The sequence below is a fragment of the Saccopteryx bilineata genome, chromosome 3 (assembly GCF_036850765.1).
Source record: "Saccopteryx bilineata isolate mSacBil1 chromosome 3, mSacBil1_pri_phased_curated, whole genome shotgun sequence".
Lineage (NCBI taxonomy): Eukaryota > Metazoa > Chordata > Mammalia > Chiroptera > Emballonuridae > Saccopteryx > Saccopteryx bilineata.
In genome coordinates this window covers 127266653-127280876 of record NC_089492.1, presented here as the reverse complement: position 1 = coordinate 127280876, position 14224 = coordinate 127266653, and the positions used below count along the sequence as shown (strand labels likewise).

The following is a 14224-nucleotide window of genomic DNA, read 5'->3' as shown; positions in this document are numbered from 1 at the left end:
GGGTACCCCATCTCCAGGTGACTACATTTGAAACCAGGAGTATTCCCCCAAGACCAGGGTCCCTGGTCTATGTCCAAGGCAGTTATTAGTCAACTTCACGTGGGGCTGCCTCCATGCTCTACCCGAGCTCTGCTCAGGCCCAGCAGCTGTGGGGAGACTGTTTCGCCAGGCCGAGCTGTCTCAGTCTGGGTGTGGGTAGCACAGCTCAAATCAGGCAAACTCGGGGTCCTGGGCTGGAGCGACCTCTAGCCAGCGTCAGGCTTGTTCCTGTTCCCCTTCCCCGGGCGACGGCCCAGGACACTCCCGAGGACCGCAGCGGGTAGCACGGCGCTTGCGGAAGAGGAGGATGGAAAAAGGCAGCGAGAGGAAGCTGGGCGGGGAGTTGGAGGAGACCCGGGGAACGCGACGCGCGAATGGCCTCTTCTGGGCTCTGGGTGTCCCGGTCCCGGGTTCTGGTCTCCGGGCCCCGGGCTCTGGGATCCTGGGGAAACAGATCTCAGGCCCTGGCCGCGGCCTAGAAGCGGGGTGAGCACAGGACGCCAGAATCCCCTCTCTGCCCTCCTGTCTCTGGGCGAGACCCGGATCCAGCGAAAACAGCCCAGCGCTTCGCTTGGGGCTGGCTCGGGGAAGGGGGCAGAACAGCCTCCCTCTCCAGAGGAGCCGGGGAGAGCCGGGTGCTCGGGGCCGTCCGGGGAGAGCCGGGTGCTCGGGGCCGTTCGGGGGCGTCGGCAGAGGGAACGCAGAGAAGGCGAGCTCGGCGAAGAGAAATGGTCAGGAACACAGAGAGGAGTGAGAAGGGCGAGGAAGGCGGGGAGACCCGGAGGCCAGGCCGGAGAAGGCCTCGCGGACAGCGGCTGGGCCGAGGCGCCGCGGGGAAGTGGGAACCGAGAGCGAGGAGCCGGCGGGAGAGCGCCGCGCGAGCCCCCGCGCCCCTGGCCTCTCCCGGGCGCGTCCGGCGGGGCCCGCGTCGCTGGGAACGGGAACGAGGGGGCGCGGGAGGCGGGGCGCTCCCGGCGGCGGAGCGGGAGACGGGCCTTCCCCGCACTGAGGTTCCGGCTCCGGTCCCGCCTCGTCCTGACCCCGCTGAGCGAAGCCTTTCTCCGAACCGGCCGGAGGGCCGCGGGGCGGACGGCACGCCCACCTCGGCCTCCGCCGCCGCGACCGCCCGGACGAGCCTGGGCGGGACAGCCCCGGAGGCTGCGAACGGCGAGACCCTGAGAGAGGGGCGCTTCGGTCCCCTCGCCTCTTTGTTCTTTCACTCAAGTCAAGGTCCAGCACACAACAGACACTCAAGATATTTACTAAATGGTAACTGACCGAATCCACGAATTGGGCGTTGGAGCCGGCGGGAAGGTCGGAGACCCCGCCGGGATACGGTGGGGCCCGCGGTCGGGACGCGAGCTGTCTGCTTACCTCGCACCAGGATGCGGCGGCAATGATCTGCCTCTCCCGCCCCGGGCTGCCCGTCGCTGTCCGCGCCGCTCTCCTTGGAGCCCGCGGGGCTGGAGGCAGAGGTCCTGGCCGCCTCGCCCGGGCTGCAGCCGCCGGCACCAGCGCTCGAGTCCTCCGCTCTGCCGCTGTCCGCGCGGCGCCCGCCTCGCGACTCCCGGCGTGCGGGGCCCCGGTCGCGCTCCGCGCCCCCATCGCCCATGCCCGCCGCCACCACCGCCCTCGCCACCGCCTGGCCAGCCTGGGTCGGCCGAGCCGCGGGCTAGGCGGCCTCCGGCCCCGCGCGGGTCTCGGGTCCTCCTCCGGCCCCGCCCGCACCGGCTGCTCGGCCCCTCTCCGCTGATTGGGCCCGCGGCGCGGGGCTGCGACTCCCAGCCGCGAGCGGGACGGCAGCGCGCGTCCTCGGCGGGCGGAGGCGCGGGCGCCCCTCTCCTCCACCCGCAGAGGAGCCTCACTCCCTCCTGCAGACGGAGGCGGGGAGGCCCTGGGGTGACGAGGAACGCCCTCCTGCGTCTCCGGGAGTTTATCGACTCCCTCCCCCAGCCGGCCCACGCTCCTCCCCACGCGCCTCGCCCCCAGGGAAGCACACAGCTTCAGAGCCCCGGCTTTTCTGCTAATCAATAACCAAATGCTCCTGCAAGGCGACTCGGCGAGACCGAGCAGAAAACTGGAGGCTGGCCGTGCTCGCGCGCTGGACGGTTGGGGTTGGGGGCTGGAGGGGCGGCTCCGGCCGAGAGCGCAGCCCGCTCCACTTCGCCCCCATATCCGACCCCCAGCCACACACTTCATCTCAGACCCAGGGCCCTTCCCGGCGCTCCGGGGAGAACGAGACTGAGAGGGTAGTAAGGGGGTCGGAGACAGTGAGGCAAGGAGCTGACGGAATGACCGCGCTCCCGGATGGGGAGGGGGTGGGTGGGGCGGAACGACGGCTGTGGACAGATAACCGGGTCCAGAAGCGGAGAGGGTCGAGTGAGGCCGAGAGTGATGGGCAGTAAACGCCTGGTTCCCCTGCTACTCTGAGCCCTTCACACCGGGATAGGAGCGGGGCGCCTCCTCGTGTCACGCCCCCACCGCTGACAGAACCTGGTCCCAGGTCTCTCCTCTGCGGGGCTGGGGAGAGGAGAGGGGCGCCGTGAGAGCGGCTGGAGGCCGGCCGCGCTGTGCAGCTGAGTAGTGGGTGTCCCTGGGCACTGTTCCGCCGTTCTAGGCGTCCAGGTTCCCGGCACTTTCTGAGGATCCGTGTTTTCCCAAGTTTAGCTTCTCCTTCGACAGCGCCAGTAGAGGCCAGATCCGGATTTCCCTTACTTTGATTCAGAAAGGAGCTTAGAAGATTGAGTCAAGCAAAGATGTGTGTGCGCAGGACGGCCCATGACTCTTTTCTCTAAAGCGCTATAAGAGCAGACTTTGTATTCCTTCTTTGGCTCTAGTTAGGGTGAGTGAAGACCCTTCTGTCTGAGGATCTGGGGCAAGGCCCATGGATGTGTGGGTCTAAATGGCTGTGGCATGGCTGAGTGCCATTGGTGGTGCTCCGTGACTCTAATCAGCACGTGAGCAGGTATATGAGTGTGCATGTGTCAATACCTTCGTGTGTGTCTGGTGTGCACGGGAGCAGTTGAGTGTGTGTGTGCAATCTCAAACATCCCGGCCTAAGGAGGGGCACACCAATTATTTAATTGAGTGACTGTGCCTCAGTGCAGGGAAGAAAGGAAGGAAAGAAGGAAGGAAGGAAGGAAGGAAGGAAGGAAGGAAGGAAGGAAGGAAAAAAGGAAGAAAAGAAGGAAGAAAAGAAGAAAAAAGGAAGGAAGGAAGAAAGGAAGGGAGGGAGGAAGAAAAGAAGGAAGGAAGGAAAGAAGGAAGGAAGGAAGAAAGGAAGGAAGGAAAGAAGGAAGGAAGAAAAGAAGGAAGGAAGGAAGGAAGGAAGGAAGGAAGGAAAGAAGGAAGAAAAGGAAGGAAGGAAAGAAGGAAGGAAGAAAGGAAGGAAGGAAAGAGGGAAGAAAAGAAGGAAGGAAGGGAAGAAGGAAGAAAGAAAGGAAGGAAGGAAGGGAAGAAGGAAGAAAGAAAGGAAGGAAGGAGGGAAGGAAGGAAGGAAGAAAAGAAGGAAGGAAGGAAAGAAGGAAGGAAGAAAAGAAGGAAGGAAGGAAAGAAGGAAGAAAGAAAGGAAGGAAGGAAAGAGGGAAGGAAGGAAGAAAAGGAAGGAAGGAAGGAAAGAAGGAAGGAAGAAAAGGAAGGAAGGAGGGAAGGAAGAAAAGAAGGAAGGAAGGAAGAAAAGAAGGAAGGAAGGAAAGAAGGAAGGAAGAAAAGAAGGAAGGAAGGAAAGAAGGAAGAAAGAAAGGAAGGAAGGAAAGAGGGAAGGAAGAAAAGAAGGAAGGAAGGAAGAAAAGAAGGAAGGAAGGAAGGAAAGAAGGAAGGAAGAAAAGGAAGGAAGGAAAGAAGGAAGAAAGAAAGGAAGGAAGGAAAGAGGGAAGGAAGAAAAGAAGAAAGGAAGGAAGGAAAGAAGGAAGGAAGGAAGAAAAGGAAGGAAGGAAGGAAGAAAGGAAGGGAAGGGAGGGAAAAAGCAAAGGAGGAAGGAAGGAAAGAAGGAAGAAAGGAAGGAAGGAAAGAAGGAAGGAAGAAAAGAAGGAAGGAAAGAAGGAAAGAAGGAAGGAAAGAAGGAAGAAAGAAAGGAAGGAAAGAAAGAGGGAAGGAAGAAAAGAAGGAAGGAAAGAAGGAAGGGAGGAAGAGAGGGAGGGAGGGAGGAAGGAGACTTGCCCACAAAGTAATTTGGATATGAGATGGCAGCAGCAGTTTTTCGCCGGGAGTTGGGGCAGAGTGTGCCGGGGTAGAGTAACCGGACACACTGAGAGTTCGTGGCACCCGGAGTCTTGGGAGAAAGGGTGTTAATGAAATAAGAGGACTGTTAACCTCTCCTGGGTAGTGTGACTCAGAGGGACCCAGCTTTGCTGGAAGGTTCCATGCTGCATGTGAGTCCTGCACATGGACCCTTGGAGGCTGGCCCAGGAGGAACAACTGAACTCCTCAGTGACCTCCACAGGAACCAGTGAGCCCTATATCCGGCCCAGCAGGACTCTGGTCTAACCTATCATCTTCACTTTGCACTTGATTCTTCTCTCTGGCTCTCTGAAGTTTATTTTTATTTCAGGCAAGACATGTCTAGTATAGAAAATTCTTAAAGCGTCGACCTGGAATGTTGAGGCCGCCAGTTCGAAACCCTGGTCTTGCCTGGTCAAGGCACATATGGGAGTTGATGCTTCCTGCTCCTCCCCACCTTTTCTCTCTCTCCTCTCTTAAATGAATAAATAAAATCTTTTTTAAAAAAAAAGAAAAGAAAATTTCTAAGCAGAACACTCGACTCAAAACTTTGCAGCCCCTTCTTGCCACGAGAGGCAGTAGTTTCTATTCAAAGAAAATTAGAATGGCATCTGGATCCTGCCGGATTTTGTTTTCACTCTTTAAATTTTTTCAGTTCATGATGGACTTCCTTCTGTGTGGGTAACTCAGGTTTCTGTCCCGGTGTCCTCTTCTAAGTCCATGGATGGCTTTGCTGGTGGAAACACACTCACTGTGAGCCGGCATTCTGCGAGGAGAGGCGAGTGGCTTCCCGCAGAGTCCGGCAGAGCCAGGACCTGTACGTGGGGCTGCCTCCTCCCCTCCCTGGGCTGCGGCAGGGGGGGTCCTGCAGGGAACTTCGGAAGAGACTGCTGGTCAGCCCTGCTTTACTCTTGGAAGTTGGCAGTAGTCCCCTTTCTCCTGCGCCCTTTTCTCTCTCCTCATATACTCTATGGGCTATGTGGGAATTGGCCGACTGAAGGAGTGGAGTACTGGAGCTCTCTTCGCTGCAGGCCTGAGAAATAGGGCCCGGACTCAGGAACAGTGCGCAGGGATGCAGTGAGGAGCTCAAAGTTTCTGCGTGGGGAGGCAGAGAGTGGTGTGTGTGTGTGTGTGTGTGTGTGTGTGTGTGTGTGTGTGTATTGGGGGTATTGGATCGCCTCACCAAGCCCTCCATTCCTCCTCCCAGGGCACACTGTCAGGGTGACCTAGCTCTCCCCCACTCCCTGCCCCAGGAGGCGGGTCATGCGGGGCCACTGGGCTCCCACTCGTGTCCTGCTGGGCTACCTCACCTCGTATGCATGCTGGATGAAGAAGAGCGGCTGTGCCTGTACCCAGATATGACCATGCGACAGGGATTCTGCCTTGCTGTGTGTGTGTGTGAGGCCGTTTGACACAGGTTGGGAGGCCGTTTGACTCTGGGGGACCCTCCTGCCCAGGGTAATCTGGATGCAGAGCTCCAGACGGTTTGAGTTTGCCCAACACAAATTCTCTAGAATGTGGGATTTCTCACCTGGCAGCAGGTGGGAAGGCCAGAGTCATATATGCCTGCTGCCTTTGCTCCCACAGTCTCACTGTCACCTGCACCCGGCCAGATCCTCAGACCTAGGATGTCCTCGGCTTCTCTACGCCCCTTCCTCTTTGTAAAGCCATTCAGGAACTTTAGCCTGAGAGATGGTGGAGGATCCCAATCTCCAGGGGGAAGTAGAAAACCTAAATTGCTTTCTCAGTGGCACATACAGGCCCCATCCCAAAGGGGTTTCCCCTGCAGTTGAAGGGCACTGGGGGTTTGGGGTGAAGAGGGAAGGACACCCCTCAAAGGCTAGGCTAAGGAGTACAAGATCCAGTTGCAAAAACAACCCATGCATCACTTTTCCCTGACCTACCTGTGTCCTCCCTCCCCGTCCTGGGCCTGGAAGGCACTGTCCCACCCCCTGTAGGGAGGGATTGGCATTTTAGAAGATAGGATCCTGTTAGAAAGGTTTTTTTTCACAGTGAACATTATTTCTGCAAATCACAATAAAATATTTATTTCTGAAAAGAGTAGCAGTGCTGAAGGAGGGCAGCGCTGACAGTGAGGCAGGTGGTTCCTTGGGGTGGCAGGAGAGGTGCTGGGGGCAGAAGGAGGCTCCTCAAATTCAGTGTTTGGGCCCCTACTAAATCACCAGCTTCAGTCACCCAGTCACCTCAGTCACTGACTCATTTCAGGCCTATTTGCCCGATGCCAGTGTCTGGGAGTGCTGTGGGGACAGGACCCTCCAGGCTCTAGGGGTGCCCCATCATGAGGGTGGAGGTCCCTGCTGGGGGACAGAGCAAGGAACCCAAGATGGCTGGGCTGGAGTGCCAGTGCAGGAGACAGGGGAGGCTGCCCATCCTACGAGCTGGCATTTACCCTCTGGCATCCAGGTGCCTCCAGTTTGCTTGGGCTTCTGGGCTCAGGACAGGTAGCCTCAGCTGCCATTGAATCCTTCCCCCACACTCACCTCAGTTCAGTTTAGGGTCCTACCGGTGGGAGCCTGGAATCCTGAAGCCATTTCCTAGGTACAGCCTGAACTCTCCTCCCCCCAGGCAGCATACCCCTCCTTCGCTTTGTCCCCTCCTCCGCTTGGACAGAGATCCTAGCCAGGCTGTGGAGCTCTAGGGCCATTAAGATCTGCCACTAGTGCCAGGTCTGTTACAACCTGCTGCTGTCTCTTGAGCCTGTGAGTCTTGGGGTCCAAAGGGGGAATGTCCAAGGGAGGCTGTAGGAGGGCCTCACTGTAATGAGGGCCACACAGAAATGACTGTCACCAGCAGGTCCCTGGGACCTCCATGGCAGTGTCCCTCCATCCCCGTCCCTCATCTTCTCTCTCCTCCTCTGCCCTCACTCATACTCATACCCTTTCCCCCTCTTCTCACAGCCCTCTTCCTATGGGGCAGGAGTGCCCACTTTTATTTGTCTTTCTTGGGAAATTATTGTCCAATTCAGGTGTGCTGTTTAAACTAAGGGAGGGATGCCGGAGATCCAAAATAATCTAAACAATTTCCTCCTTTCTTAACAAAATTTGTTCACTCCTACCACATTTTTTATAAATATTTTATTTATTCATTATAGAGAGGGGAGAGAGAGAGAGAGAGAAGGGGGGAGGAGCAGAAAGCATCAACTCCCATATGTGCCTTGACCAGGCAAGCCCAGGGTTTTGAACCAGCAACCTCAGAGTTTCCAGATTGACACTTTATCCACTGCGCCACCACAGGTCAGGTACCTACCATATTTTGATTTAGATCACCCCCTAAAATTTATTTGTTTTCTAACAAGGAATATGTGGTTAAATGTCCGAAGCCATGCAGAACTCATACGCATGAAATAGTCACCATAATCCTTAGGGCAGGACTCAGCTGCCTCCTGTGCAGAGGAAGAAAGAGACCCAAGTCATACAGCTAGTTTGTGTGGAGTTAAACCCGGGCGCTGGATCACGAGTCCCAGCCAAGGCAACGATCTCTTCCTTTCCCTCTCCTTTCACTCTTAGCGTTGGGCTCCCTCCCAAATTGCAATGGATGCCCTGGCCTGGCTCTCTGTGGCAGCTCCTGGCACAGCAGCCTGGGCAGGGCTTTTGGCTTGAGAGATGCCACACCCTTTGTGGAGGGGAAGTTTCTCCATGGAGAGGGAAAGTAACCTGGTCTGTGAGGACCCAGGTACTCACAGAAAAGAATCTGCATTGATAGTCGCTAGGCATTGGCCTCACCTTTTAGAACTATGTATGTCTTGTTTTTGCTGTTTTGATTACAGCTTTATTGAAATATAATTCATATATCATGCAACTCACCCATTTACAGTGTACAATTCAATGGTTTTTTAATATACTCATAGGTACACTAAAATATACAGCATATGCACAGATACATTGTAACCATCACCACAGTAAATGTTAGGACACATTCATCATCTCAAAAAGTAACCTGTACCCTTTACCACCCCCCATCTCCAGTTCCTAATCAGCCCTAAGCAAGCACCAATCTACTTTCTGTTTCTATGGGTTTGCCTATTTTGGATATTTCACATAAGTGGAACCACACAATCTGCTTCTTTCACTGAGCATAATGTTTCAATATGTGGATATTTCACATATATGGAATCATATAATTTGCTTCTTTCACTGAGCATAACGTTTCCCGGTTTATTAATGTAGCATGTATCAGTACTTCATTCCTTTTTATGGTAAAATAACATTCATTGTAGGGTTATGCCACATTTATCTATTTAGCATTGATAGACATCTAGATTGTTTCCATCTTACCTGTCTTGAGGGCGTGAGTGTGCCTCTGGTTCGGGTGCCCCGTGGGCAATTCAGCCAGAAGAGGGGAAGTTTTCTGGAAGTAGCTGGAGGAGCCTGGTGTGGTTCAGGAAAGGACAGTCCCCTGGCTGTGTGCCCCAGCTAATCGTTCCCCTCTCAGAAGCCTCCTTTCTGCTTCTAATGAAAAGGGGCCTTCTGGACTGGGGGCTTTTAGGAATTACAGGTTCCTGAGTAAAGATTCAGAGCCTTGACTCTTAGCTAGATTGGTTACGCCTCAGCGTCTCCATCCATTAAATGGGGATAATATTGGTGCCACACTTCTAGTGTTGTTTTGAGGTTAACTTGTTTAGAGCACTTTATCTGGTATCTAGCACGTGGTGGGCGCTGAGAAAGGGAAATGTAAGCTTGTATCATTTGATTTAAAGCTGCGAGTGCACAGCTAGCACTAGTTTGTCAGGTCAGCGACCCTAAGAGGACAGGTGGCTGGCCTGTGGATTGCAAGCCTGGATTCTGGGCCCTCAACAACAGCTGCCTGGGGTGGAGTCCGGTGGTACTGAAGAAACGACTCACTGCTAAAGCCTGGAGACAGCAAATCTGCTGGTCTCCTCAACCTCCTGCTTCTCAAAAGTGGATGGACATTGAACTCAGAGAAGACACTGAGCTGTAGGGTCCGGGTCCAACTCTGCTTCCAGTCACCCATTCAGAGCCCTGGCGTGGACATTACCGAGCTTTCCGTGTTTAGTCCCACGCGTTCCTTTGCCCCCAAGCCAGATTCACCTGTTCCCAGTTCCAGACCCCCTGTCGCCTGCAGCCTTTCCTGAGGTCCAGGGAAGGATGACTCAGGGATGTGGACAGGCAGCAGCGTGAGCCCAAGAAAGCTCCGTCCACCCCCGGGATTCCTGCAGGAGTGTCCAGGCTCGCACTTTCCTACGGGGCACCCTGGGAGAGCAGCCCCTGCCACTCCCTGCTTTGGCCTAGAGGCCAGCACCCGCGGCTTGTATATTCTTTAATACCTTTTAAATTTGTGAGGTGTCACAATTCAAATGAACCTAGTAAAATAAAAATTTTAATGTTGGAATATATTTGAAGAGGCGTTTTGTTTCGATGCTCCCACCAAGGGCTGCTGCTGGACTTTCCTCCCTGACGCTGTGCCCCAGAGAGTTTACCCAGAGACTTCACGGGTGTACAGCGGCTCCTTTCTGTCTTTGTGGCAGCCCCCCGCCCCCCGCAATACTGCACATTCAAGGTCACCCAACCACTCCTGTCCTTAGTCCCCAGGGCCAGGGAACCCTCTAGTCTTGGGTCCATTTGTCCCTAGAAGTGATCAGTTGAGATCAGCATAACCGGAAGACGGGTTCCAGGCTGAGGCAGCGGAGGGAGCGCGGTGGTTGGAACTCCTCCAGCGGTCTCCCTGCCTCTAGCTCTAGGGTCTCTCCTACCTCACGTGGCTGAGGCTTTCTTTTGCTCTAGGTCTGGTTGGCCCAGATTCCAGGGTGAGGCCTCTCCATGGGTGGCCTAGGGCCAGCGGTGAAAGACAGGAGGTTACCCAGAAACGAAGGTTGGGTGAGCCTGGAGGAATTCTCTATCTCCTGACCTTGGAAAAAGACTTTCGAAATGGAAGGGCGAGGAGACGCAAGGCAAGCCAGTGAACGTCTCTTGGGCCTCTGTTGTGATGCTGGAAATGCCCTGACCACTAGCCAAGGCACCTTGGAGATCTTCGTTTAAGGAGCCTATCCCCTAACCCCAGACGTAGCCAGGAATTTGTATCTACTGGAAATGATTCTCCAGGAGCTGCTGGACACTTTGGAATGATCCTCACCCAACAAATATTTATTGAGCTAATACTATATGCTGGAAACCGGGCCAGGCATTGGGGGGACAGTTGTGAACCAAACAGACTTAAACCCCTAAGTAGGGGAGCCTACATCGTAGGGCTAGCTAGCTTTCCCTTGGAAAATGAAAAGCGACGTGGGGTCAAGGCAGGGGACCGCTGAAGTTGGTCACTCGGGCCGCTCCACCTGGTGGCTCACAGAGATGCACGGCCAGCTGGAGACCAAGGGAAGACGCTTTCCTGGCTAGAAAACCGCCTTTGAAAATAGCTCCCCTTTAAAGCGGTGCTTTCCCGCAGCCTCAGGGCGCTGTAATAAACCAGAGGACAAGAAGGGGAATCACAATGCTTCCTGTTCGGTTGGCTGACAAAACAAAACAACAGTATAAACAAAAACTCTCAACAAACATGCAAATCCATACAATGGGTGTTTGCGGCGGGAGGGAGGGGCTTTAATTTGTAAATTCTTATGGCGTTCACGAATTTCATTTACTTTAAAAACAATTTAGTGTTTAAAAAAGGAAAACGTATCTGGGGGATAGGTTCTAAACAGCACAAAGGGTTATAAAAATGACAAGTACCGTAGATGTTTCTTCAAACTCTTAGAGCCTTCCTTAGAAGCTCCAAGTTCTTGCCCCATCCCGGACGTACACACACACACACACACCCTTTAAAAAAGAGGAACTAAGTCATACTGTCCCGTGGTTTCCGGCCTACCTTTTTGGCCTTCCCCAGCGCCTTGGTCTTTGGTTTATCCCTTCCGCGCCCCCATTGCGCCCTGTGCGCCCTCATTGCGCCCTGTGCGCTCTCATCGCCGGCTTCAGCACAGCGTCGCCAGCTTCGTCTGTTATCCAAGATTTTGTTCTTCGTAAGGAAAAACAAGAGAAAGCAAGAAAGGATGTTTACAGCACGGGCTGTCTGGGTCCGAGCGCTTTTGAGCGCTGGCTGGAGCGTGGCCGGCGGTCCCAGCCCGCGCACCGGCCCGCTTGGCCCTCGGAGGCCCGAAGGCCAGCCCTTCAAAGCCCGGCGGTGGAGAGCGGCCGCCGGGCAGCAGGGTCAGCGGGAATTAGCGCGCGGGGCCGCGGCGAGGGGTTGCCGCGGGCGACAGTTCGAGGCAGGATTAGCGGGTTTAAAAGCAGGTCAGAGAGGGCTAAGCGGGGAGACCGGCCTGAGGGCGAGGTCAAGGTTCTCGCGGAGGCGGGCTTCGGGCTGGGCGCGGAAACGGCGGCGGGGGTTCCGGTCGCAGGGAGGCCGGCTACGCTGGAGAGCCGGCTCCCCGCGCGGAGGGGCTCGGCAGGCTCCACAGGGAAGGCCACGCTCTCTGACCGCCTCGGGACCAGCACGCCGCCGCCTGGGTCCCGCCACGGAGATCGAGGGGGCGGCGAGGTGAGCCCGGAAACTAGTTCGGGACGAATTCAGTGAATCAAGAGCAAGTGTGTCTGCGCTCCGATACGCGCGCCTGTATCTGCGAAACAGGATTTACTGACTTCTTTTAGATTTTAATCCTATTTCATTTTCTTAAATAATTCTTTTTCCTTCTGGCAAGGTAGAACATTACTTAGGCAAACAGTTCAGTAAACTGCACCTAACAGCGAAAAGGCATTTCTTGTCCAGAGCCAGTGTCTTTTTCCCTTCCCGCCGCAGAGAGTCACGGCCTCCGCTGCGAAACAGTCGCTGAGTGTCACACAGTTTGTGTAAAAATAATTTCGACCCACACCCCACCCTTCTGAGTCCTGTACTTGTGTGGAAGGAGAGCTGGAAGGACCGCTTAGCGAGAGTTCTTCCCCAAAAGAAGTGAGTTATAGCGGGGTGGGGAGGGTGTCATTCTGTGAGCCCCCACCTGGTGTTTTTTCTAATAAGAATGGATCACATTTTACTTGAGTGGTCCCCCCGCCCCCGCCCCTCCCCCACACTCATGGAGAACAAACTTGGGCAGACTGAGAAGTGAGAAGTGGGCGCTCCACTCTGAGATCCAGGTCCTAGTGGATGACTCCAAAACCCCAACAAACAGACCGGCGGAGAGACGACAGACGGAGCTCGGGCCCCGCCCGGGTCCGGCTTCAGGGCCCCACCGCGGTGATTTCTGCCCCAGGGACGTGCACCGCCCTTTCCCGCCTCGGCCTCTCGCGCCCCTTCCCCGTGGGCGAGGCCGGGGATGCTCAGGCACGCGTCTTCACATCCACGAAGGACGGCCCTTTCGGAGTGGCCGCTGATTTTCCGCGGAGACCCCTCCGGGAGAGTGCGCTCCTTTGAGGAAAGTTTGCAGACCCTCGGGGTGACGGTGGTGGTGAGGCTGCCGGGCGGGGTGGGGCGGTGGGCGTGTGTGAAGTGGCAGAAGCGGGAAGGGAAGGGGGCCTGCGAAGGGGAAACCGCGGAAGCCGGGTCTCCGGGGCCCGGAGCTGGAACTGGGGCGGTGAGGGAGGGGGGGCGGTGGGGGAGGGGGGGCGGTGGGGGAGGGGGGGCGGGGCCGGAAACCCGGAGGCCGCGCGCGACTTAAACAAAGCCCGGCCGCGTCTCCGCCGAGCGTGCTCGCTTTTCCCTAATTTCTCTCGAGGTCTTTGATTTAGTCAGCAGGCCGCTAGACTCGGCGGGACTTGCAGGTTGCAAAGGGGAGCCAATGTGAAGGAACTGATCGCCGGAAAGCTCCCCTTCACTCCACCAAACCGCCCTCAGCTCCTCCCGGCCCGGCTCGAGCGGGAGCCCGTGGCGAGTCCCAGAGCCGTGGGCGAGGGGCCCCTTTCCTACCGGTCCTTCCAGGTGCAACTGGTGGCTGCAGCTTTGTTCTGGACGACCCTGGGAATCTCACTCCGGACCCTCGTCCCCACTGGCGGGGCCCGGTCCCGGAATCCCTTCATTAGAAATGCATTCCTCTGGTTGAAAACACCTCTGTTCTCAGCTTTTAAATGGTATAAAACAAGGTCAAGACTCTTCTTAACGCCGCTTCCAACCTCTGCACACTGTCCATAGGCTGGAGCAGCGGCAATAGAATTGAAAGGGGAAAACCCACTACCGGCCATGGCTGGCTGCGCAATCTCTTGGAGCGTAGTCCCGGAGCAGCAAGGTTGAGGGTTCGATCCCCGGTGGGGACAGGAGGAGACCGTTGAATGCACAACTAGTGAGTGGTACAACGGATGAATGCTTCTCTCTTTCTCTCCTTCCCTTCCTCTCTTTAAAATCAGTCAGTTAAAACAAACAAGCAACCCAGCACCCAAGCCTAAATTCACGACTCTTTCCTTAAAAAAAAAAAGAGGCATTCTTTTTTTCCACTGCAAATTTGCATAATTTAATCATGGTGAACATGCAGTTTTGTATTCAAACTTTTCTATTTGAGGTCTAAATATTTGCCATGCGCTATGGTCCTTATAATTATATTTTGGCCGAATAATATTCTATTATGTTACTATGTAATTTTCTTAACCATTCAATTATTAGATATTCCAGCGTGTCCAGTTTTTCAGCGTTAAAAAACAAAACGGTCAAACATATAGCTTTCTATTTTGGAGATGATTATTTATTCTAGGTCCTTATTGAGTCAACAGGATAGGGTTATTTTCACTGCTCTTTTTAAAAAAAAATATTTTATTTATTGATTTTTTTAGAGAGAGAAGAGTGAGAGAGAGAGACAGAGAGAGAGAGAAGGGGGAGGAGCAGGAAGCATCAACTCCCATATGTGCCTTGACCAGGCAAGCCCAAGGTTTCGAACCGGCGACCTCAGTGTTCCAGGTCGACGCTTTATCCCACTGCGCCACCACAGGTCAGGCCATATTTTCACTGCTCTTAACATACAGGGATGGGCAAACATAGGTTTACAATTGTGAGAATGCGAAACAGTTTATTCTTGTATTAT

General features: G+C 55.0%; 1 protein-coding gene and 1 long non-coding RNA gene across 2 annotated transcripts in view; both read right to left on the bottom strand.

The window, feature by feature from the left end:
- The window catches only part of VAX2 (ventral anterior homeobox 2), a 32723-nt gene extending 31072 nt beyond the window's left edge, over positions 1 to 1651 (bottom strand). Inside the window, exon 1 of the mRNA XM_066264775.1 lies at positions 1414 to 1651. Within this exon, the coding sequence (XP_066120872.1) occupies positions 1414 to 1651 (238 nt within the window). The remainder of the gene's footprint in view (positions 1 to 1413) is intronic.
- Positions 1652 to 8093: 6442 nt separating this feature from the next.
- On the bottom strand, positions 8094 to 11426 carry LOC136328749 (uncharacterized). The gene is made up of 2 exons (XR_010730098.1): positions 11095 to 11426; positions 8094 to 10687 (listed from the first exon to the last, which is right to left on the bottom strand). It is a non-coding gene; the product is annotated as an uncharacterized lncRNA (long non-coding RNA).
- Positions 11427 to 14224: the final 2798 nt, after the last annotated feature.